Source organism: Pseudogymnoascus destructans (genome assembly GCF_001641265.1).
Source record: "Pseudogymnoascus destructans isolate 20631-21 unplaced genomic scaffold scaffold_6, whole genome shotgun sequence".
NCBI classification, from domain to species: Eukaryota; Fungi; Ascomycota; class Leotiomycetes; order Thelebolales; family Thelebolaceae; genus Pseudogymnoascus; species Pseudogymnoascus destructans.
Genome location: NW_020167525.1, coordinates 412,501 through 437,286, shown reverse-complemented (window position 1 = coordinate 437,286; position 24,786 = coordinate 412,501). Strand labels below are relative to the sequence as shown.

The 24,786-nt window shown below is 48.4% G+C and overlaps 5 protein-coding genes across 5 annotated transcripts; 3 read left to right on the top strand and 2 right to left on the bottom strand.

Annotated features, from left to right (window-relative positions):
• Positions 1-238: 238 nt before the first annotated feature.
• On the bottom strand, positions 239-696 carry VC83_03312 (uncharacterized protein; the record flags this gene model as incomplete). The annotated part of the gene is made up of 3 exons (XM_024466960.1): positions 239-310; positions 370-506; positions 570-696. 3 exons carry the CDS (start codon positions 694-696, stop codon positions 239-241), a joined length of 336 nt encoding a protein of 111 aa, XP_024326024.1.
• Positions 697-7,989: 7,293 nt separating this feature from the next.
• VC83_03311 (uncharacterized protein) lies at positions 7,990-9,441 on the top strand. Its single transcript, XM_024466959.1, has 3 exons — positions 7,990-8,800; positions 8,865-8,994; positions 9,077-9,441. The coding sequence occupies exons 1-3, from the start codon at positions 8,283-8,285 to the stop codon at positions 9,386-9,388; spliced, it is 960 nt and encodes a 319-aa protein (XP_024326023.1). The 5' UTR covers positions 7,990-8,282; the 3' UTR covers positions 9,389-9,441.
• Positions 9,442-9,735: 294 nt separating this feature from the next.
• On the bottom strand, positions 9,736-11,132 carry VC83_03310 (uncharacterized protein; the record flags this gene model as incomplete). The annotated part of the gene is made up of 2 exons (XM_024466958.1): positions 10,271-11,132; positions 9,736-10,223 (listed from the first exon to the last, which is right to left on the bottom strand). Exons 1-2 carry the CDS (start codon positions 10,398-10,400, stop codon positions 9,736-9,738), a joined length of 618 nt encoding a protein of 205 aa, XP_024326022.1. The 5' UTR covers positions 10,401-11,132.
• A 736-nt stretch (positions 11,133-11,868) lies between these two features.
• PLB1 (Lysophospholipase 1) lies at positions 11,869-14,335 on the top strand. The gene is made up of 2 exons (XM_024466957.1): positions 11,869-11,968; positions 12,035-14,335. The coding sequence occupies exons 1-2, from the start codon at positions 11,914-11,916 to the stop codon at positions 13,942-13,944; spliced, it is 1,965 nt and encodes a 654-aa protein (XP_024325795.1). The 5' UTR covers positions 11,869-11,913; the 3' UTR covers positions 13,945-14,335.
• A 209-nt stretch (positions 14,336-14,544) lies between these two features.
• On the top strand, positions 14,545-15,139 carry VC83_09614 (uncharacterized protein). The gene is made up of 3 exons (XM_024473027.1): positions 14,545-14,778; positions 14,836-14,941; positions 15,007-15,139. The coding sequence occupies exons 1-3, from the start codon at positions 14,635-14,637 to the stop codon at positions 15,057-15,059; spliced, it is 303 nt and encodes a 100-aa protein (XP_024328795.1). The 5' UTR covers positions 14,545-14,634; the 3' UTR covers positions 15,060-15,139.
• The last annotated feature ends 9,647 nt before the right edge of the window (positions 15,140-24,786 follow it).

Sequence of the window (24,786 nt, the reverse complement as noted above, 5' to 3'; positions counted from 1 at the left end):
AATCGGAAGATTCATTGCTAGAACTTTATCTATTGCTTAATACCAGTCTCAGCGCCGATGTCATTAGTCATCCCTGTCATAAACAATAATCATCACCGCCAACATTCATCCCAGTACCCTCCCATCATCATTCTTTTGGAGCTTATGTCTGATACGCCCCTGCAACTCCCGTAACATACCCCTCCAAAGTTCCCCAGCAGAAACATTATCAGCAAACCAAAAACCCCTCTCCAAGTAGTCAAGCTTCGTACTTTGCAATCTTACGATTCTGTCTGCGATTTTTCATATTGAATGCCCGATTACACGACGTCTATCCAATCCGTCAGCACGCCTGTTCCCAACCATACTCAAACGAAAGGGATAACCCACTATCTTTGCATCAACATAACAGCAAGCTGGCCACGACGCCCCATTGAGTCTTGCGCAAGCCGCTGTGAACGCGTTTAAATCGGCAGGCTGATACGAAGTTCCCGGCGGTTTTGAGGGATCTTGGTCTGGGTCGCGGACTGTGGGAGTGGGGAAGGCGGTTAGCTGCAGCTACTAGAGGTAAGTAGGAAAGGAAGACGCACGGATCTGGCAGGCGAAGGGGTGGTTCTGGCAGCAGTATAGGTTGGGCGCTGAGTCGAGGCATTGGTAGGTGGCGGTGGAGGTGGTGAGGAGGGCGAAGGTGAGGAGGGCCGCGAGGGGAGTTTTCATGGTTGGTTTGGGATGAGAGTTTTTTTTACCTGGTGATAATAATGCGGTAGCTCTGTGTTATTCATCAAAGCAAGGGATTTGCCTTTATCTTTATATACTCCGAATCCGCGCCTCGAGGGCGAGCTCAACGAGAGGGGTAACGTAGGTTATTTGAGTTGACGGCTTGTCTGTGCGACGTGTTTTCTGTGTGTATTACCGTAGAAAGCTCCATTTGAATTCTTCAGATGACGTGGATATGCCTGGTGTTCTACAAATGACCTCGTGTGCGAATGCTATGCTACATGAGAGAGCCATGATGCCTCCCCCGTCCAGCTATCCATTCCTACTTCCTCGGTTTCCCCTTCCCTATTTAAACCATCGACAGCAAGAAACATAACAGCAGTACTTCTTCGTATCGCAAAACCCCTCAAAGACAGCTCTGTACCCTTTATTACACGGCGCACAATGGCTGGTTGTCCCGGGAGATTAATTCCAACTAACACCTCTGGATATACTACATTATTAGTCGTATTATCATCCCCTAGAGGAAGTAGAACGTGTAAGCCAACGGACGACGTCCGCGACATTGCAACATAGAACTGCCCATGACTAAAAGTAGACAACCGTAAATCAACCTCTACATGCTTAAACGACTGCCCTTGAGACTTATTAATAGTCATAGCAAAGCATACCCGCACAGGAAACTGTTTACGGGTAAGGATATACGGCAAATCCCCCTCATTAGTCTGAAGTTTTATCCGTGGAATCGTCCGTAATTGACCGTAGAACTGTTCACCAAGTAGACGGACCTCAAGACAGTGCTGTGTAATGCTTAGAACAACCATCCGTGACCCATTACACAACCCCTCCTGAGGAACTATATTCCGTAAAAGCATTACGGGCACACCAGCCTTTAGCTGTAGAAAGACAATGGGAGCTGCGACGGCTTTTGATCCTGGAGCTCTTCAACAGGGATGTAATGACGCCATCACCACGATCATTTACGTCCGCAGAATCAATAGAGAGTACTCGTGCGGTCCAAAAGTCTGTACAGGGTCTGTGCACTCCAGCCAATTAGAACACTAAAATAATTAGGAAGCATAAGTACTCAGTTACAACAATAATACCCAACTCTCAACTACTCGAGTATCTTCAAGTACAACACTCAGTTACAACAATAATACCCAACTCTCAACTATCTTGTACAATGGCCGAAATTTCAATTCCACTACGTGCAGCAATCATTACCCTACGCATATTTATGAATGATTCATATGCAGAAATTGAAAAGAATCTTGGAATCTCAGCTAATTCTGTTGCACGTAACGTATATGTATAACGAACCGGCCAAACAAGCGAACCGGCCAATCCATTTTACACCTTAAATCACGAATTTCATAACTTAATATCTCAACAACCCTTTAATAATAAGTTATAAAAATATGTACTTAGCCTTTTATAAGCATTTAAAGTACTCTATTTGATTTTTAAAGCAATTAGTATTGTAGTTATTAAGATACTAAGAATTAGGTCAAAAGTGGGGGCTAAAACTCAATATCTTAATAACTACAATACTAATTGCTTTAAAAATCAAATAGAGTACTTTAAATGCTTATAAAAGGCTAAGTACATATTTTTATAACTTATTATTAAAGGGTTGTTGAGATATTAAGTTATGAAATTCGTGATTTAAGGTGTAAAATGGATTGGCCGGTTCGCTTGTTTGGCCGGTTCGTTATACATGTACGTTATATGGCAACAAACTGTGGAAAAGGCAGGAAATACAGATATTCTCAACCTTCTTGAACATCTTAACCCAAAGCCTCAGAGCGGAAGACCTCAAACGATACAGAAAGATTCTCAAGAGTCATTACGCGTACGCTCTTTACTTCTGGCAAATCCATTCGATACATTCCAACAAGTTATTGATAAGGAGAAATTACTATATTCATGCTCTATTGTTGAACGAGTTGCAAAGAACCACTCAAGTGCAGAGATCCCTCGCCCAATTGTATGCAAAAACATCTGTCTCAAGCCATATCTTGATAATATTATTCCTGAAGTACGCTTGAGATTCTGCAAATGGGCATTATCAGAACTTGAAGCTGGTTCTATCTTCATATTCTCAGACAAGTCATATATCAACTTTGGAGGAAATCCACACAAGAAACGCTGAATTACAGTCCAACAAGGTCAAACAGCAGAAAGTATGGCAGTTCAACAGAAGAAATCTCTCTTTCAAGCTATGTTCTGGGGTGCAATGAGTTCTGTAATCTCTGTCTCACGCCCGTCACTATCCTGGATCCCTGAAAGCATTGAAGAAAAGCGGCAAAATGTGTTAAAACTTCGGGAGATAAATACATACTGGCAAAAAAAGGAAGATGATGAGCTTTTACAGGCAAGAACAGTTGGAACTCTCGAATATGAATATATGGAGACTTTAAACAGAGATATCCAAGAAGGGAAAAGCAAATGGAAATGGCCACGAAGACCATCATAAGAATTTGGAGACATGGAGAGTTGGAGTAGAGGAAGAGTTTCAGAAAACCAAGAAGTTTCAAAGGGTGGGATTGATTGGTTTTTATACTGTGAAATGGTTTTACTCCCACTTCTCTTTCCTTATTTTCAGAAAATCAAATCATTACATCCAGAAAAACGACTCTGGTTTGTAGATGACAATGTTAGACTTCATTTGAAAGCACACCGTTCACTTGAAGATTATATGAAAAGAGAAGGAATTCACAGAGTAGGATTCTGGCCTCCAAACTCTCCTGATTTACATCCTATTGAGAATGCTTTTGATTATCTGAAAGATCGAGTTGATGAATATATACCTTTAAATGGAGGTAAGCTTGAGAAAGCTCATGCAAGGGTATTTCTTGAGGAAGAATGGGGGAGGAAAATGGATGGGAAAACTGCTCAACTATATGCGTCGTTCAGGGATAAGTTAGAGCGATGTATTGCAGTAAATGGAGGTAACAATTTCGTGGGTAGATTATGTACATTTCTATGTATTTATTTTTCGAAAGTACTTACAATGACCCACCTCCTGTGCACAGACCCTGTACAGACTTTTGGGCCGCACGAGTAACGTCCTCATATTTCCTGGAAACCGAGAGAGTAGGAGAGCGTTTAGCTCTAGTACAGTCTCATTGTGTACTGTAACGATAGCCTGATCCGTAAAGACATCTTGCATATGATCCCTTGTCTGTAAGACCATTAGGATATATCGCAGTAATTAGAGAGTCTAACTCTTTACTCTGTGTAATGTAGGATGGTATTTCCATTGACCCGTATAGTTGCGGATCATACGGTATCCGCCCAATCCATGTAATGAACCCCTCGTCAAGTAAGCCACCACGGACACGCATATTGACCCGTAAATGGAGTCTCCTTAGTCTCAGCCATATAAAGGAACACTGTAAACAGGCATGTACAACGTCAGATTGAGTTCCCTTACGTACTACGGGTAGGATCTGTGCAAAGTCGCCCCCGAGTAATACAGGTACACCACCAAATAGCACATCGTCCGTAGTAGACCGTAGGTCGCATAATAGTCGGTGAACAGCCTCAAAGCAGTATTTATGCTGCATAGGAACCTTGTCCCATATAATTAGACCTGCCTCTTGAAGTTGCCGCCCTACCCTTGAGTTACAGGTAATAGAACAGGAGGTCTTATCTGTAAGATCAATTGGAATCTTAAACTGGGTATGAGAAGTGCACCCATTTGGTAACAGTAAGGCTGCAATACCTGTAGAAGCCACGCAGAGAACTGATTTTCCTTGGGCACGGAAGAAATGGCATAAAGCCTTATATAGAAAGGTCTTGCCAGTCCCCCCTGGCCTTTGTAGATAGAAGTGGGCAGTCTGCGGCTCAGTCTCAATAGCCGTACAGATTGTATGGAAGCATAAAAGCTGGTCCTGATTTAATCTTGAGACTAAATCTTCTGCAAGAGCTGTTTCAACTATAGGATCAAAGCCCCGACCAATGTACGGAAGTAGTTGAAACCACCTATACTGAGGAAGTAATGTTATCCATCACGTGAGGTTGCAGCCGTAAGCGCTAGCCATAGCACTAGCACTTAGCCGTAACAATAGACTTCTGGTTGTTACGGAGCCAACTAAGTGTAGTAGACTCGCAAATGACCAAAATATCTACCACAAACTGTTGGAATAGGCACCCAGTGTAATGTAAGGTGTTAAAACACTCATTACGGGTAAACAGATGGTACCTATAGAAGGGTCTCTGCTCTAGCCGTAGATTCTTACAGGGACCATTGTTCTCCTGTAAGGTGAGACCCCAGTGCCACCCATATTCCCCAAAGACAAATAGAAGCACGTAATGAAGTGGCATATATGACACGTGTGTCACATGGACTTTAGATAGATAGCGCTGGCCAGGAGTTGTGTTACAGAAGGCAAGGACTAAGTCCCGTGGTCCAGATGCGCCAATCTCGTCCGGAATAATAGCTGCAATCTCATCACTTGTAGGTAAATTCTCCCTACGCGTATCAGCGCCACTCTCTACTATTAGGCGCATTTGTGGGTTAAGGATGACCCGGAAGGGACTGTTACTATCCGTAACAGCCGTAAGCCGCTCCCGCGCTGTCTTATAGATAGCAATGAATGGGTTATGGTCAGTAAGTAGCTGTAGTAGCTGCATAAGAATAGTAGTATCAAGCTGCGGATGCTGTTGCCACCATGCCTCAGTAGCATAAGAGGGGTCATAAAAGAAGAGCTGAGCAAAGGCTGGCGTCTCCTGGGTTGTGGGCTGTAACGGGCTTGGTAATGGAATATCTCCCCATGGATTTGAAAGCTCTGTATTCCAATATTCTGCTGGATGCATGAGTCGTGAGTATAGCTTACAGAAGTAAAAGCCAGGGCGTTATTATACTCCCGTATCTCCTTACGGAAGGCCCTCCCTAATGGGTTTTGGTCTGTAAATAGCTTCGGTAAATACACTGGAGGTCTCCGTAAAGGCAGAAGGTCAACATGGCCTTCTTACAGCAGCTCTCATATTGCTTGCCCTGCGTAGCCTCCTCAACCCAGTGTAGTGCAGCACAGTATTCACACTCATGGCCAAGCCAGCCAAGGTTATGTGGGGGCGTAAAAATGAAGCAAGAGAGGAACGCAGGCGGCTTACGGTACGGGACCGTAAGAGGATCCTCAATAGGAGTAGATTGAGTTACGTGAGGTGAAATAGGGCGAAGTGGCAAGGTAGCAGGTGGCTGGCATGGCGGACGACCACGGCGACGTCTTTGCAGCAGAACAGTGTCTGTAACAGGCTGTAAGCTTTCCGTGGTTCTAGGAGTAGGCACTGGTACCAGCCTTTCCTGGGCACAGAGGCTACGGCGAGAGCGACTGGTTGAACACAAATTGCAAGTTGCGTACCGGCGACCTAGTCGATTGGTACGGAAGAGTGATGACTCGTGGTAGGAACTGCAGTACGCACACCGAATAGGAGGGGACGAACTCATTAGTGTTACAGCTAAGTGCTAGTGCTATGGCTAGCGCTTACGGCTGCAACCTCACGTGATGGATAACATTGGATATCTTGGATATTATGTTATCCATGTTATCCACGGGGACCCATGGAATGTCATGTGATGGATAACATTGGATATCATGGATATTATGTTATCCATGTTATCCACGGATATCCCTTTGGCACAACGCCACTATATAAGTAGTTAGTATTTCCTTAAATAGGAGCTTCGTGCTCAACTTGTAAGGACACAGGTGTTACGGCTACAGTAACATGATTTCATGGTTAAAGGGCCAGGGCCTAGTAACGTGACATGTGAGTCACAGTGGGAAGCGGGGTAGGCTGCCATGTGACGGGGCTAATGGATAGTTGCAGAAACTAGTGGATATTGGATAGTTGAGCTATCCACGAACTATCCTGAATATCTAGCTATCCGCCAACTATTCAGATTACCCATGAGGCACGACACCACTATATAAGTAGATAGTATTTCCTTAGATAGGAGCTTCGTGCTCAACTCAATATAGTATTCTTTACAATACTGTAACGTGTTACTTGGAAAGCCTTTGTGTCTAATCCCCTGCCTCCTCTGTCAAGTCAACCTTACGCAAGAAACCTCTGTGTCTTCTATCTTTTAGAAGTCAGCGTTACAACAGGGCACCCAGCTCACAGTAATAGCATATGAGAGTGCGAGTCGGAGGCTAAACGGATGCTATCCTATAGGTCTACTACGAAGGATACAAAAAAGATGAAGAGAGGAACCCCCGTTGGGTCAATCTCCTTAAGTACCCGAAACAGGTCCGACTCGGCTAACCTGCCTTAACTCTTATCATGTGAATTGGCTATCATTTGTCAAAATTCAGGATTGGCTAGCTTAAGTTTAGGTCCCATTTATTACTACCCTAGGTTTAGCGTATATAGTTCTCCTTTACGGTTGCAGTCTGTAAGCCCTTAGTGTGCAGAGTTTTCCTTTACGGTGGTACGTTATACATTTGTAACCCATAAGCCCCCTATCCATAATCTGTAACCGCCTTTCGTTCTGCCTGTATCCTATTCCGTAGCCTATCCTGCTCTGTATTTGCTTAAATGTTAAGGATCTAATTGTAACACTGACTTCTAAACGATAGAAGACACAGAGGTTTCTTGCGTAAGGTTGACTTGACAGAGGAGGCAGGGGATTAGACACAAAGGCTTTCCAAGTAACACGTTACAGTATTGTAAAGAATACTATATTGAGTTGTGTAAGGATGCCTGTCCCTCAGTGACGGAAAGGATCTGAGTCGGGCAGGTTATGGGCCTTTTATAATGTAGTATAGTATAGATATAGGCACATGGAAGGGGTTCGACATAATGTCATATAGTTAAGATTGTTGTGCGATGGTTGAATGTACACGTGACGTGATGTGACATGATGTCACGATTTGAATAATCACGTGATCTCGTGCGGGGGAGTGGGGTTCAATTCTAATTCTGACAGGACCCGCTGAAGCTGGAAGGGTTGGGACGATCCACCTGACAAGAACGAACGCGGATTGCCGTTTTGGGATTCCCGTTGGATGTTGGATGGGATGATAACGAGGAATGAAATGATACATAGTTACTCCAAATAAAATACAAGTAAGGTAAGCTGTTTTTGTCCGGGCTAATGGGAGGGAATATTGATAGCATATTTATAGCATATTTATAGCATATTTATAGCATATTTATAGCATATATTTATTTAACTATTTGTTATTTATTTATCCATCGCCTAATCATACACCCCAGCGACTTGCCCGCTAAGTACAACCGCGCCATTGCTGTGCTACGACTCTACTAACACTCTACTAAATTCTACTAAACCCTCTACTGACCAACAGCCACAACCCTCTCTCCGAGGAAGAGGCTACGACCAACGCCCCAGCCCAGCCAGCCGCCAGAGACCCAGCTAAGCTCACGGCACCCATCTCCCTCTCCTCCATCCTCTCCCCATCATCACCTCCGTGACACAAACCCCCCAAACCCTCCCTCGCACAAACGCACACGCCGCACGCCCCAAAAATCCCCGTACAACACCGCCACAAAACACCCCCAAACTCCCACGAACCAGCCCGCCATCCCCTCCCCTTGTCTCCCGCGCCGCAATGCTCACCCTTCCACGCAGCTTAGCCCGGCTCGGCGCCCGCCCCCTCGCCCGTGCACCTACTGCTGTGCGACCTCCCCCCCGCGCCTTCAGCGCTGCGGCGCCCAGGAACAACCACGGGGGCCTGTCTAAAGGCGCGTTTGCTGCTGCCACTTCCCGCACTCCCCGCACCCCAACCGTCCTCCCCGAGTTCTCCCTCGCAGGCAAGATCGTCATCGTCTCCGGTGCCGGCCGCGGCCTGGGCCTCGTGCAAGCCGAAGCCCTCCTCGAAGCCGGCGCCACCGTCTACGCCCTCGACCGCCTTCCGGACCCCAGCCCCGAGTTCGCGCGCGTGCAGGAGAAGGCGCGCGCGCTGGGGACGCGGCTCGAGTACGCGCGCGTGGATGTGAGGGAGGTGGATGTGCTGAGGGGGGTCGTGGATGGGATTGCGGAGAGGGAGGGGGGGATTGATGGACTGATTGCGGCTGCAGGGATTCAGCAGGAGACGCCAGCTATTGAGTATAAGGCGGAGGATGCGAAGTGAGTTTTCTTTTTTTGGGGGGGGGTGTCCATTGAGGTGAATGAGGTGCTAATGGTGATGTAGTCGTATGTTCGAGATTAATGTCACGGGGGTGTTCATGACGGCGCAGGCGGTAGCTAGGCATATGATTGCCTCAGGGAGAGGCGGATCGATTGTATTGATCGGTAGTATGAGCGGGACCGTTGCTAACAGGGTGAGCCTTCTTTTTTCCCTCTCTTCCCTCTTATCCCTCTTCCCCCCCCTCACCTCATAACCCCCTAACCCCACCACCCCAGGGCCTCATCTGCCCCGCCTACAACGCCTCCAAAGCCGCCGTCCTGCAACTCGCCCGCAACCTAGCCTCCGAATGGGGCACGCACCACATCCGCGTCAACAGCCTCTCGCCCGGCTATATCGTCACGCAGATGGTCACCGAGCTATTCGAGCGCTTCCCCGAGCGGGAGACTGATTGGCCGGCTCAGAATATGTTGGGGAGATTGAGTAGCCCGGAGGAGTATAGGGGGGCGGCGGTGTTTTTGATTAGTGATGCTAGTTCGTTTATGACGGGGGCGGATGTGAGGATGGATGGGGGCCATGCTGCTTGGTAGGCTGTTGAGCCGAACTGCAGAGTTCAGCTGGGCAGATTGTGAAAGGACGGACGAAGGAGGAAAGGGGGCAGATTGTGAAAGGACGGACGAAGGAGGAAAGCGGTGCCAGGCGTAGTGATGCAGGCTTTTGGAGGTTGGTTGGAAAGCTATTTGACATGGACGGATAGGTTTTGTTTGCGCGCTGTTGGGGGGGTGCATGGATCGATGGGGTTGTTTATATTTAGTACAAAAAATACAGTATATCTTACATCACATACATATATATACAGCTTCTCCCTTCCCTCTTATCTTCTCCTTGCCCCTTAGTCACCTTCCCCTCGCATTATCACACCTGCCCGCTCCTAGCACTACCTCCCCCCCCCCGCATCCCTCCTAACATCACTAACCCCCACAACCCCCCTCCCCAACGCCCACACCACGACGGGATCAACACCCATCTCCCCCTCCACCTCCCCACCGCGCCCCTTCCCCACCATCTCAACCACAGCCCTCACACCCCCAGCATCCAGGAACTTCCTCGGCGCTCCTATTCCCCCTCTCGTAGCAGCTTCGAACTCCGCCTCTGCCTCGCGCGCGAGGCGCGTGCGGGAGTGGAAGATTAGGAGGGAGGGGTTCGTTGGCGCTGGTGAGTTTGCAGCTGCGGCTGTGGTTTGGGGGAAACTGGAAGTTGACGAGCTGGAAGAAGTAGAGGTAGGGTAATTCGTAGGCGGCTGTGCGGTCATAGCGCTAGGAGAGTGCGTCGGCATCGGTTTCACAGCTCCTAATGTGCGTAGGCGCTGTGCGAAGGCCGAGGTGGGGGGGGAGAAGTCGGGGTCTTGGGCGTCGCGGGAGATTTCTGCGGTTGTCAGAAGCTGCGTATATATTGGGGGAGGGGAGGCATACCGGCGTCGCGTGTGCTCGAGGCTTTTACGGTGGAGCGGGGGATGGGCGTGGGGCGGTTGGAGATGGAGGGGGAGGCTGTGGTTGGGTATTTGCGCGTGGAGCGGGCGGCTTTGGAGGCGGTGTTGCCCATTGTGGTTGTTGGGGGGAGGTAGCTTATGTGGTGAGCATGTGAGGTCGGTGGTTGAGGTAGGTGAGGGTGTTTTGCTGTGTGAGGTCGTGGTAGTTAGAGGTGATGGTTGATATGTTTTGGTAACTTTAACTTTCTTGGTGGAGGTTCAACTTTTGGGGTAGCTACGATACGATGGTGGTGGGAGTTGGTGCCTGGATTTCCAGGTACACATTTATGTTTTCATAACACCCGTAACTTAAGTTAGGGAGTATAAAATGCCCCTCTTATTTCCTCGGTCTAGGACTATGCCGATAATACAACTCTTTATGTATTGCTCGTTATGTATTGCTTATTATGTATTGCATATCTATCTTCGTATTGAGGCCCTACTGTATTAATCTCCAGTTGGTGGTAATGTCTCACGGGCCGGGTCAATTAAGCGCTACTAACCTCTAGTATGGCGATAACAAGGGCAAAAAGTTTTATATACCCGGTAAGTTCATATGGTGATTCTCGCCGTCGCCCTTCTCGCTGTCCCAGCTGACTCGCTAACCACGGACCTCACTGAGGCACTCGACGACTCTTCGGAAGCCCTCGTCGCGAGGCATCGGAACTCCTGAGCTCGGCTCAGGCCCACGAGGATGGCTTCTCTTGGCGACCTGACCGTTCCTATGCTCTACCTCGACCTAGACGCCTGGTCGAGCCCTTGACGACTGGGCCGAATGAGGCCGTCGAAAGGAGCGACAGCGAGGGGGCCACGGCGAGGGGGGCTACGGGGGGGGGGGATTGGGGGTTTTTACTGGTCGCAGGGGGTTTCATATTATGTAGGGTATATAAAACTTATCACGTCAAATGCAGGGTATATAAAACTTTTGCCCTGATAATAAACCCCTAGGAACCATCGCAGGGTCCAACAAATCTGCTCGGATCTACTCGGATCTATCCAGACCTGTTTTTTGTGTAGAAATTTCCTAGTGGCTATGCAGAGTGACGCGTTTTTTTGTCTGGGCGCCTAGCTGAATTGAGGCTGACCGGAGGAAGCTTAGCTGACCCAAGTAAGAAATGTGGCTGTGCAGAGTGACGCGTTTTGTTGTCTGGCCGCCTAGCTGAAGGCCGCCTAGCTGAACTGAAGCTGACCAAGTAAGAATGTGGCTGTATGACTTTATCTTACAAGGAAAAATTCCCTCAATTACTTTCCTCACCGTGGATACATCTTCCGGATCCTCGAGTCATTTTAGTGACTATATAAAATCTACTCCGGTTATAACTTTTGTCCATCACCGAAACTTCCGTTCCATTCCCTCGACCGCCGTATCGAAAGTACTGTATCGTGGATCCCTTTAAGCTTTAAAGCTAAGGTGTATACGTACTTCGGCGACTTTTAGCCCCTAGCACAGCCACTCGGGGTCCGCAAATATCCAACCCGGTCCACTTTATGTTAAAGCTACAAATACTTGTGAGAACCTTCGTCATCACCAATTGTGCTTCAACACTCTCAGGATCTGTTGGATCAACCTAGTTGTGAGAAGCAAACATGAGGATTCTTTCAGGAATTGTCTCGTTGGTGACTGTCGCACAGCTCAGCCACGGTAAGTAGCTTCCGTCACCGAGCACAAGCTCACCCAGAGCTCCGGACGACTACTAACGTCACGAAGCAACAGCTATAGTCGCACCTCGCGATGACGCCCACCTCGACTACGCAGCAGTCGCCATAGCCGCCTCTGAACTCCTCAACCGCGGCCTCCCAGACTCTCCTACCAACGGCTACGCCCCCGGCAATGTCAGCTGCCCCGCCACCCGCCCGACCATTCGCAACGCCGCCTCGCTGTCGAAGAACGAGACGGAATGGCTGCCCGTGCGCCGCAACAACACCATCGATCCGATGAAGGACCTGCTTTCGCGCGCGAACATTGCAGGGTTTGATGCAGCGGCGTATATCGAGAAGCACCGCAACAATGCGACCGCGCTGCCCAACATTGGGATTGCGATGTCTGGGGGAGGATACAGAGCGCTGATGAACGGAGCGGGATTCCTGGCGGCGGCGGATAGCCGCACGGTAAATGCCACCGGTAAGGGAGGGATTGGTGGGCTGCTGCAGTCAGCCACGTATCTTTCGGGCCTGTCGGGTGGAAGCTGGCTGGTTGGGTCGATATACGCGAATAACTTCAGCTCGGTGACGGCGCTCCGAGATGGGAGTTCCGGGTCATCCGTGTGGCAGTTTGGGAACTCGATTTTTCAGGGCCCGAAGGAGAATGGGATCTCCATTCTCAATACCGCCGAGTACTACAAGAACATCATGAGCCAGGTCGATTCGAAGAAGAATGCTGGATATGAGGTGTCTATCACCGATTACTGGGGCCGAGCGCTGAGCTACCAACTCATCAATGCTACTGATGGAGGGCCAGCCTACACTTTCTCGTCCATTGCGCTACAGGACAATTTCAAGAATGGAGAAACCCCCTTCCCCGTCATTGTCGCCGACGGCCGCTCGCCAGGCGACATAATCATCTCCATCAACGCAACAGTCTACGAGTTTAACCCCTTCGAGATGGGCTCCTGGGACCCCACAACCTTCGGCTTCGCACCAACCCGCTACCTCGGCTCCAAATTCGACGGCGGCGTGGTCCCCACCTCCGCCTCGTGCGTGCGCGGCTTCGACAACGCCGGCTACGTCTTCGGCACCTCCTCCACGCTCTTCAACCAGTTCATCCTCAACCTCAACGGGACTTCCTCAAGCCTACTCACCGAGGCCCTCGCCTCCATCCTCAAGAGTATCGGCCAGGACAACAACGATATCGCCCAGTACTCCCCTAACCCCTTCTTTCACTACAACCCCGCCACGAACCGCGATGCGGACATCACGCAACTCTCCCTCGTCGATGGCGGCGAGGATCTCCAGAATATCCCGCTGCACCCGCTCATCCAGCCCGTGCGCCACGTGGACGTCATTTTCGCTGTCGACGGGAGCGCTGACACTAAGTTCTTCTGGCCCAACGGCACCGCCCTCGTCGCCACGTACGAGCGCTCCCTCAACACCACCATTGGCAACGGGACGTCATTCCCCGCTATCCCAGATGTGAACACCTTCGTCAACCTCGGCCTCAACTCGCGCCCAACCTTCTTCGGGTGCGATCCCAAGAACACCACCTCCCTCACCCCACTAGTCGTCTACGTCCCGCACGCGCCGTACATCGCGCACTCTAATGTCTCAACCTTCGACCCCGCCTACGACGATGCGCAGCGCAATCTGATTATCCAGAACGGCTATGACGTCGCGACGATGGGCAACGGGACCGTGGATGCCGAGTGGGTGACTTGTCTTGGCTGCGCGGTGCTGAGTCGTAGCTGGGATAGGACTCAGACGGCGGTGCCGGAGGCGTGTACGAAGTGCTTTCAGAGGTATTGTTGGGATGGGAGTCTGAATTCGACGGTGCCGGCGAATTATGACCCGGCGTTTAAGATTGCGGGGGTGGTGGTGAAGGAGTCAGGGGGTGGGAAGGTTGGGCCGCGGAAGGTGGTGGCAGTGGTGGTGGGTGTTGTTCTTGGTGGGTTGATGATGGTTTAGGTGGGTTTTGTGTCTTCGTGGTTATGGTAGACAAGCAATTGGATGATGAGGGTTATTATGTGTGGAATGTCTGAAGATTTACTAGGTAACGTCTTTCACAAGCGAGTCGGGACACACAAGCGGGTCGGACACTGAATTTCTCACCCATAATCAAGAAATTTAGAAGATAATAACTCGATAACAACTTAGTAGTATATTTTAAAAGTGTGTATTCAGCTTTATCTATACACTAAAGATTCATTTACATGCAGTTTTAGAGCAATTAGAACCATAGATATTGAGGTATGACGGCCTGGTGTAAATTTCAGCGCCTACATTAGCGCTTACACTTAATATCTCAAGAATTAATGCATAGATTATTCCTAGATAATTAGGTAGGAATTCAACGAAGAATTATCTCAGTTCTCCGGTCCGATTCTCTGTATAAGCTCCCTCATTTCCGCTCGAGAGACACGTTTTAAAGACCATTCTCCCACTCAGTGTCCTACTCTGTTCAGCATGGCTACCGTGAACATGAACTGTGTTAAATCCTATAGCCCCAACCCCCGCATTAAAGACCTCACACGCTCAGCTGACGAGGTCGGCGTTAAACAAGCACCTACCGTCTCTACAACCCAGCATATCACCACCTGCAGCGTCAGCGCAGAATGTACATGATAACGACTCGTTAGATGACTTTCTTTCATCTTGATGAGTTATTCCAGGCCACCCGAAATGGAGACACCGCAGAACCACAAGCCCCTCCATATCTCGAAGCGCCAACTAATCGACGAGAGCCGTCTGCTTACTGATGCCACAACCCCGAACTCAGTTTATGTGCCAGGCAATACTCAAGTAGGTTTCTTAGCTCGCTTTTGTATGCCTATACACCTTACTAATTCCACGCAAAAGAGCCCCTTATTATCGAAGATTAGACTACCTCAGTGCCGATTGTTTCTCCAAGGATGGACAACAATGCCCGTCTTTCGTAGAGCTAGATTCAACGTTCCCTGTTCAGGTTCGACGACCTTCCCCAAATTGCTCTAAGCTAGCTACGACAGCGGATCATAACCAATTCACTAGGGTGTCGAGACGGCCATAGTCGACGAAACGAGGCCTTCTCCTCCACTACATGAGAGGGCTGGTGGATCGTGCGACCATGGCAGCGTCTACAATATTAAGGATGAACTACGACAAATCTTAGCAGAAGCAGTGTATTAGATAGTATTGGCGATACGGGTCGTATACGACCCGTATACGGTAATACTGAGTTAGTGCGTATTCCAAAATCCCAATACGGGTCCAGTGCGTATTCAGTTCTCAATACTGGCCGTATACGGGCCGTATTACTAGCCTAGCCATATACAGCTAGTATTGAGGCTTAAAATTTGAAACAAGGGGTTCGAATAACTTCAATTGATAGATTGTTATATACTATATATTACTACAATGACTTCACAACCTTCGGATATACTGTCACAGCACGACAGTGAGCTATTTGTCAGTGAACGATTCGAAACCCCGACTGTCATACTGACATTCATTGCACTCAGTTTGCTATCAAACTCAAGAGCAAACTTAGAAATCTCCTCCTCAAACCTACAAGTCACCATACATATCTTGGCTTATCACACCAACAACAAGAGCAATACTACTCAATGATTGCTGCAAACTCTTCTACTACATCTGCATATCATTTGGACACTCATTGAACAAGTTATTAAGAAAATCTCCTCCTTAAGTGTCACGGATGGGGGCGACCATGGGTCCGTGTCAGGGACACCGCTCCTAAGGACCCACAATAGCACCCTAGGCAGCCTGAGGCCACAAGGCTGTCTGAGAACACTACTGGGGCCTGATGGCCTAAGGTGTCCATTAGGCCCTAATAGCTGTTGGGGTGCAACACCCGGCCCTGGGTGCAACACCCGGCCCCGGCTCGGTTACGAGACGGCGGGGGTTCAACCCCAAGTACCACCGTAGGGGCCCAACTCTGGAGGAATAGATAAAGGTAGCTAAGCCCCTAGTAGAAGGGGCTTAGAGATTAGTTTGTTGAATACTATACTGATTGCTCCCACCGATACTCCTTCGATATTTGTGTCATGACCCTTCGATTCGCTTTAGTCTCTAGTACTTATTTCACTATGTCATTTGCTTCACCTGCTTCGCTCACTTCGCTCACTTCGCTTCACTTGCTGACCTAGATCAGCCCAAAATGACTACTGGATTAGGCTCTCTTGTTATTGGCTGCTTCACTAGGGCTCGCTTAGCTAGGGTTCAGTTAATTAGTGCCTTCGCTTATTTGGCACTAGGGATTTTTACTGTTATATAAGCACTTATTGCTCGTGTCTCTTATTGATCTTTAGCTAGCAAATTATACACTACTTGGCCTTCTTGCAATTCCTCCTGCTTCGACTTACTTTGCATTCCCTTACTTTGAGTTGAACCACTTGGCCAACCTGTTAGTCGCACCACTTGACCCCTGTGGTATAAAGTATATGCTTTGGAGCCTGAACTACTATACCTTGTCCTACTGCTTCGAGTATCGAAGTCTTCACATTATACTTCGGATACTTCTGCAGACTCGAAGGTCAGCATCGGTTTGAACTGTCCTTACACCTGCGACCGTCGCGGCAGGGAAGAAAAATTGCTTTTCTTCGTAATACTGTGGCTCCCCACCAACGGGAAACCTAGGACGCGAAGGCTTCCTCTCATGGGCCTGCGCGGGCGCTACAACGTCGGCTATAGAGATCCGTCGTTGCGCTATGGTCGAGACCTGCGAATTCTGGACGGAAGCAGGATCAAAATACTCTTTGTGAACCAGCCCTGGCGTCGACAAGTCGGAAACCGCCGAGTCTGAACTAACACCATAAAATGAGTCAGCCGGATCTGGAGGGGAGATCGCAGATTGTGTCAAGGGATGAGGAGCGGGACTTGGGAGGCCACAAGAGAGGGCCAGCCACAAGTCCCAATTGCACGCCGGCGGGCGTGAAGGGGGATCGCTGCGGCACCGGGTGCCACGGTTGCGGCTCGGTGGAGCACCGTTTGGCACAGTGGCCCGAGGCTATCTGCTACAATTGCAGCCAGAAGGGTCATATCTCCCTGGACTGCCAGAGCCTGACGGGGAAAGGCGAGTCCCAGCGGTGATATCCACTGCCCCAACCCGACGGGACAGAGACGGGGCGCTACCCACACGCAGGCGGCTAGTGATCGCAGTCCAAGTTACGGCCGCCAATGGGACCACGCGGACAGAGAGGGCCCTGATTGACAGCGGGGCAGAGGAGAACTGCATCTGCCAATCCCTAGTCGTGGAGTGCAGATGGGAGCCTAGCAAAGGGACTGACATGGGGTTGTCGACCCTCGAGGAAAGGGAGGTGTGGACCTACGGTGTCCACCACCTGCCTGTTAAAGCCATGGACGGGGCGGACAGGTCACTGATGACCCGCGACCAATTCGTAGCCTGCGCGTTCGATGGGCTAGATGTGAACCTCATCCTGGGGTACCCTTGGTTGGCGGACGTAGACCCTACGATCGGCTACAAGGACGGGACGTGGAGATTCCCGACATGGCAGGGGGCCGTCCGAGAGGTAGGACCTGAACAGTTCTACGAGGATATCCAAGAGGCAGGGGGAGCCTACGGAATCCTCACTCAAGGAGCGGGGGGCGGAGTCCCCACCCAAGGCGCAGTAGGAAAGCAGCGCATCGGCGTCGTTACCGCCGACACAGCCCTGACAGCCCTTCCCAACCGATACCAGGATTATGCTGACATCTTCGACGCAGAGAAGGCAGGAGTATTGCCCGAACACCACCCAATGGAACACAAGATCGAGATGGAGGCAGGCAAGGAACCTCCGTGGAGCCCGGTATACCCCCTCGGCGAACCGGACTCGAAGCGCTATGGGAGTACCTCGACGCGGGCCTCAAGAAAGGGTGGATCCGAAGGTCAATCAGCCCAGCAGGAGCCCCAATCCTGTTCATCCCAAAGAAGGACGGCAGCCTACGGCTCTGTGTGGACTATCGGGGCCTGAACGCAGTTACGATTCGGAACCGTATCCTGTTACCCCTCATCAGCGAAACTCTCGACCGGTTACGCCGATCGAGGGTCTTTACCAAACTCGACCTCAAAGATGCGTATCACCGGATACGAATTCGCGGGGGGGATGAGTGGAAGACGGCATTCCGGACCCGGTACAGCCATTTTGAATACCTTGTCATGCCGTTCGGGCTATCGAACGTACCAGCGACCTTCCAGGCATACATAAACCAGGCCCTCATCGGTCTGGTAGACATGACATGCGTCGTCTATTTAGACAATATTCTGATCATTTCTGAAGACCTGAAGCACCATGAAGGGGCGGTGCAGGAGGTCCTGAACTGGTTACGAACCCACTGACTATACGCTAACCTCAAAAAATACGTGTTTGACATGGACAGCGTAGAGTTCCTCGGCTTCATAGTAAGCCCCCAGGGTATCACCATGGACCCCACCTGGGTCGCCACCATGGACGAGTGGCCGCTACCCAGGTCGATTAGGGAGGTCCAGGTGTTACTAGGGTTCGCCAACTTCTACCGCCACTTCATTGAGGGCTACTCCCGGGTAGAAGGCCCGATCACCAACCTCCTGAAGACAACCGGGGTTGAGAAGGGGCACAAGTTTCACATGACGCCGGACGCCATCACGGCATTCAACATGCTAAAAGCCCAGTTTACCACTGCCCCGATGTTATGTCACTATGAGCCTGAACTACCGACACAGCTGGAAACGGACGCCTCGGGGTACGCCACATCCTGGATTCTATTGCAACTATTCGGGACCGGACCGGAGGCGAAGTGGCACCCAATAGCGTTTTTCTCCCAGAAGTTCTCCCCGGTAGAGCTCAGGTATGACACCCATGACAAGGAGCTCCTGGCCATCATCCTAGACATGGATCATTGGGGTCAGTACCTCCGGGGCAGCATGAGGCCAGTACGGGTGCATACCGATCACAACAACCTCCAGTACTTCATCACCAAAAGGAACCTAAACGGACGACAAGCACACTGGGTGGAGTCGCTTGCCCGCTACGACTTCTACATCGAATACCACCCTGGCAAAGCCAACCCCACGGACGGGCCGTCGAGGAGGCCGGATTACCAACCCCTCGACGACCCCACCCTCGACCAACAGCTACCCGGGCTACACTTCTGGCTGTGTAGTGATAACGAGGCCGTTAGGGACCAGCTGCGACCTGTGATCGCGGTGGCTCACCAGCGAGGTGCAACACACCGACGATCCCCACGCGGGCCACTTCGGCTTTGCCCGCACCCAGGAACTGTGTAATGGTGGGTGCACCAGATGTGAGAATCTAGCCACCCAAGGAAGGGATGAATTTACTAAGACAACACACTGTCTTAGAAAACAGAGCCAAAGGGTCGTAGCTTAGACTATTCCACAACGCAGCAATCAGGTGTGTGATGTACTGAAGTGGTTCAGACAAGTTGCAACAAATGTTGAGTCTGGGAACTCAGGGGTAAGTCAGAGGTTAACACCTCACTGACTTTTCAGAAACAAGGAGTAACAAGATGAATGCTTGGAAGCTTGGAAAAGACGTGGAAGTATGTGATAGTCGATTTACTGTATTGTCTGCTTGCCCTTTCTTAAGGAAAGGGCACTCCTATTTATGCTAAAGGAGTGTAGTTTTCTCATTTTCCAAGACTTTCCATGATTACCAGGCTTGGTAACTGTAGTCGACGTAAGAGAATCCCATAGAACCATCTCTTAGGTTCGTAGCCTATAGGAAGTAAAAGGAGGTCCAAGGTCAGAGTACCCCTATAGACAAATTATGTCATAGACAAATTATGTCATAACTTAACCAATCTTGTGGGTAACTAAAGAGCGATGACATGTAATGAATCATAGATGGTTGTAGCAATCGTTGAGTAGTATTGCTCTTGTTGTTGGTGTGATAAGCCAAAATATGTATAGTGACTTGTAGGTTTGAGGAGGAGATTTCCAAGTTTGCTCTTGAGTTTGATAGCAAACTGAGTGCAACGAATGTCAGTATGACATGATACCCCTCTTAAGGACGTTTGTTAGCTGTGTGCCTGCCCTTTAGCCAGGTGGCTTTCTTAGAAAGAAATTCTAGAATCAGCTTGGATGCATTTTTTAGATTTCTCTTAGGTTCCCAAGTGTTGTCACTTGTAGGATAGCCTTTCCACTTAACGAGGAAGTAGTCCTGACTTCTAAGTGTCTTTTTGTCAAGGATAGACTCTACTTCATATTCTGGTTGATCCAAAATCAGAACAGGAGGTGGAGGAGACTGAAGTGGTCTTAAGGAACTTTCTTGTGCCTTAGACAAGAGAGATGCATGGAAGACATTATGGATAGTCCAAGTAGGTGGTAATGCAAGCTCGAAAGCATTCTTGCCAATAGTCCTTGTGATCTTAAAGGGTCCAAGTCTTTTAGTATCAAGTTTGTCTGATGGTCTAGTAGTTGTGATATGTCTTCTAGACAAAAAGTCTTGATCACCAACTTTGAATTGTGGTGCAACCACCCCCCTGTTAAAGGCCTGAGCCTGCTCGTCTTGTGCACGCTGTATTTGGACCTTGAGATAGTCCTGGAGGCCCTTAAGGTAGATGATTCTTTCAGTAGCAGAAGGGTTTTTGAGATTTTCAGGACAATTAAGTTCTGCCACTTCAAACCTAGGGTGATAACCATAGTTTGCATAGAAAGGTGTCTCTTTTGTGGTGTTAGAGACCGTGTTGTTGTAAGCAAATTCTGCAAGATGGAGAAGATCTGCCCAGTTGTCTTGAGCATAGTTTGTATAAATTCTTAGATATTGTTCAAGTACAGAGTTGACTCTCTCTGTTTGGCCATCTGTTTGAGGGTGATAAGCTGTAGAAAAGCGTTGTTCCATGTTTAAGAGTTTAGAGAACTCCTTAAAAAAGTTTGAAGTGAAAACTGCTCCCCTATCTGAGATCCAGTGTCCAGGAATTCCATGGTATTTAAAGACCACCTTGAGGAATAGCCACGCAAGTTCAGAAGCTGTGATAGTCTCATTGCAAGGCTCAAAGTGTGCCATTTTTGTGAGCCTTTCTACCACCACAAGGATAGAGTCATAAGGGGTAGCACCCCCTTTTGGGATAGAAGGAGGCAACTTGACTATAAAGTCAATGGATATGGAGTCCCATGGCCGTTCTGGTATAGGTAGAGGCTGCAAGAGGCCATAGGGCTTTTGCCGTGTAGGTTTGTTCAAGTTGCAAGTAGTGCAAGAAGATATATAGTCTTGAAGAGTAGTCCTTAGACTAGGCCAGTAGAACTTTCTTGTTAGAAGTTCATAAGTTTTTGCAAAGCCAAAGTGCCCTGCAGCTGGAGCATCATGGAACTGCTGTAGGAGGTGTAGCTGTAATCGTTTATCCCTTGGGACATAGATATAGCTCTTGAATAAGAGAAGTCCTTGCTGATTTTTTGAGAAATTTTGTAGTCCAACTTTCTCAAGAGAGGAGCCTTTCTTCTGGAGGTATTCCAAAGTTCTTTTGGCAAAGGGATCGTGGTTGTAAGCATCTTTGAATGCTTTAAGAAGTGTTGCTGAGGGTGTATAGTCTTTAAAGGTCTCTGGTTTCTGAGAAGAGGTAATGGGGGCAACTTGGTTTTGAGGGGATAAGTTTCCCTCTAAGTCCTCTGTAGTGCGAGGGTTGCTTAAAGATGCTGCTATAAGCTTTGTAGAGTCTAGCAGGGCCTTTGTATTGCTTGTTTTAGCAGAATCTTGGTAGTCATGTCTTCTTGAGAGGAGATCTGCTCTTTGATTCTTGGCCCCTGAGACATGTTTTATAACAAAGTCAAAACCTCCTAGTTGTTCAGACCACCTTGCTTGTCGTCGATTGAGCTGTTTAGTGGTTGTAAAGGTCAAGAGATTTGAATGGTCACTGTAAATAGTGATAGGATAGTTTGCCCCTTCAAGGTAGCATCTCCAATGCTTTAGAGAACATACTATGGCAAGCAGTTCCTTGTCTGTAATGGGATAGTTTTGTTCGGCTGCTGATAGCTTTCTTGAGTAAAATGCCACAGGCTGTAGCTCTTCTTGTTTGTCTTTTGGAGCTTGGTATAAGATTCCAGAAATGGCAAAATCTGAGGCATCTGTCTCAAGAGTGGCAGGTTTCAAGGGGTTAAAGTGTAGTAACATTTTCCCTTCTTTGAATTCTCCTTTAAGAGCATCGAAAGCATCTTGCTGTGTCTTATCCCAGTGATACAAAGTGTCCTTGTGAAGTAATTGAGTAAGGGGTAAAGCCAAGGATGTATATCTTGGTATAAACCTCCTGTAATAGTTGGCAAACCCAAGGAAAGACTGAACCTCTTTAATGCTGGAAGGAATAGGCCACGTTTGTACTGCTTTTGTCTTTTCAGGATCCATCTGAATGCCTTCTGTTGAAATTCTATGTCCCAAGAAATCAACTTGAGACATATGGAAAAGACATTTCTCAAGTTTGCAAAAGAGTTGTGCTTGAGATAGCTTCTCTAAGACTTGTCTAACATGTATAACATGCTCTTGAGTGTCTAAAGAGTATATAAGAATGTCGTCTAAGTAGACAACAACAAAGATATCCAAGTAAGGTCTTAGAATATCATTCATGAGAGCTTGGAAAAGCAGGTGCATTGGCAAGCCCAAAAGGCATTACCTGGTATTCAAAATGACCATAGCGTGTTCTGAATGCTGTCTTCCACTCATCATCTTCCTTGATGCGTATCAGGTTATAAGCTCCCCTGAGATCTAACTTGGTAAAGATCTTTGCTGAAGAGAGCCTATCCATGAGCTCAGGGATAAGGGGTAAAGCATATCTGTTTTTAACAGTGACTGCATTAAGGCCCCTATAATCAACACAGAGACGCAAGGAGCTATCTTTCTTCTTGACAAAGAGAATAGGAGCTCCTGCTGGTGAGGAAGAAGGTCTGATAAAGCCAGAACTAAGGTTCTCATCTAGGTATTCTCTGAGAGTTTTTAGCTCTAATTCAGATAGAGAGTAGATAGGGCCGTAGGGAGGCATTGAGCCTTCTGCGAGTGGTATCTCATGGTCATAAGGCTGGTGCTTTGGCAGAATTGATGCCTTTGCCTTGTCAAAAAGATGTTGGTAGTCTTGGTATGCTAAAGGCAAAATGACCTCCTGAGATGATTTCTCCAAATCTGAAGTAGCTGCTATCTCCAGGACAGGTTGGAAAGGTTTAACCCATATCAGGGATAATATATCGTCCATAGTTTGGTCAAAATCCTTGATCTGGGACAAGTCTGAGTCTTGGACCTGAATAGGGGTAACTGAGGCTTGAAGGGTTTTTTCAGTATTGAGCTCCGGATTTGAGCTAAACCCAAGCGATAAATGCTTCCAATTGATAGTTGGATCATGCCTTTGAAGCCATGGAAGACCTAGGATAACTGGGTACTTCATTGGTATAACATCTAAAGAGATGGTGTCTGAAAATGTTGATTTTCCTAGGGGAATCTCAAGTTTGAGTACTGGGGTGTTGCAGGTAATGGAACCTGAACTGATAGGAGTTCCATCAATGACTCGGAGCAACTCTGGAGTGCGTTTGGGAATTGTAGGTAACTGGTGTGTCAAGATGAGGTCTTGAGATATAAAGTTGCCTGTTGCCCCTGAGTCTATCATAGCCCTTGTAGATAACACCTGTTGTTTGAAATGGAGTTGAATAGAGATTAACAGGTGTGTGAAACTCTGAGAAAGCACCATCGACACATCTTTGTTGTCTAGGGGAGAAGTTGTAGTCTCAGTTGAAGTTGTGCCTGGTGGGGATTTTTCAAGTTTTTCAGGAATAGCAGCTGTGACTGTGTCTGAGGCTGCTATATGTTTTGAATCAGCACTCCCCCGTGCTGAATAGCACTCCTGAATTCTGTGCCCCCCTTTGCCACAGTATAAACAAAGGTTGTTGTCCATTCTGTGTTTTCTTTCTTGAGGAGTAAGAATCATTGAGATTGCTCCATACTTAAAAGTAGCGAAACCTTGTTACGACTTTTACTTCCTCTAAACGACCAAGTTTGGACAACTTTCCAGCTCTGGGTGGTCGTTGCCGACCTCCCTGAGCCAGTCCGGAAGCCTCATTAGCCGTTCAATCGGTAGTAGCGACGGGCGGTGTGTACAAAGGGCAGGGACGTAGTCGGCATGAGCTGATGACTCGCGCCTACTAGGAATTCCTCGTTGAAGAGCAATAATTGCAATGCTCTATCCCCAGCATGACAGAGTTTAACAAGATTACCCAGACCTTTCGGCCAAGGTGATAAACTCGTTGGCTCTGTCAGTGTAGCGCGCGTGCGGCCCAGAACATCTAAGGGCATCACAGACCTGTTATTGCCTCAAACTTCCATCGGCTTGAGCCGATAGTCCCTCTAAGAAGCCAGCGACCAGCCAAAGCTAGCCGGGCTATTTAGCAGGTTAAGGTCTCGTTCGTTATCGCAATTAAGCAGACAAATCACTCCACCAACTAAGAACGGCCATGCACCACCACCCACAAAATCAAGAAAGAGCTCTCAATCTGTCAATCCTTATTGTGTCTGGACCTGGTGAGTTTCCCCGTGTTGAGTCAAATTAAGCCGCAGGCTCCACTCCTGGTGGTGCCCTTCCATCAATTTCTTTAAGTTTCAGCCTTGCGACCATACTCCCCCCAGAACCCAAAACTTTGATTTCTCGTAAGGTGCCGAGCGAGTCAAAAAGATAACATCGCCCGATCCCTAGTCGGCATAGTTTATGGTTAAGACTACGACGGTATCTGATCATCTTCGATCCCCTAACTTTCGTTTACTGATTAATGAAAACATCCTTGGCAAATGCTTTCGCAGTAGTTAGTCTTCAATAAATCCAAGAATTTCACCTCTGACAATTGAA

Bases quoted from the DNA above. Each gene is read 5' to 3' on its own strand.
- VC83_03311 (XM_024466959.1), top strand. From the start codon at position 8,283: ATGCTCACCCTTCCACGCAGCTTAGCCCGGCTCGGCGCCCGCCCCCTC. The intron at 8,801-8,864 runs GTGAGTTTTCTT...ATGGTGATGTAG, and splicing joins TATAAGGCGGAGGATGCGAA to TCGTATGTTCGAGATTAATG. The intron at 8,995-9,076 runs GTGAGCCTTCTT...CCACCACCCCAG, and splicing joins GCGGGACCGTTGCTAACAGG to GGCCTCATCTGCCCCGCCTA.
- PLB1 (XM_024466957.1), top strand. From the start codon at position 11,914: ATGAGGATTCTTTCAGGAATTGTCTCGTTGGTGACTGTCGCACAGCTC. The intron at 11,969-12,034 runs GTAAGTAGCTTC...AACGTCACGAAG, and splicing joins TGTCGCACAGCTCAGCCACG to CAACAGCTATAGTCGCACCT.
- VC83_09614 (XM_024473027.1), top strand. From the start codon at position 14,635: ATGAGTTATTCCAGGCCACCCGAAATGGAGACACCGCAGAACCACAAG. The intron at 14,779-14,835 runs GTAGGTTTCTTA...TCCACGCAAAAG, and splicing joins ATGTGCCAGGCAATACTCAA to AGCCCCTTATTATCGAAGAT. The intron at 14,942-15,006 runs GTTCGACGACCT...CCAATTCACTAG, and splicing joins ATTCAACGTTCCCTGTTCAG to GGTGTCGAGACGGCCATAGT.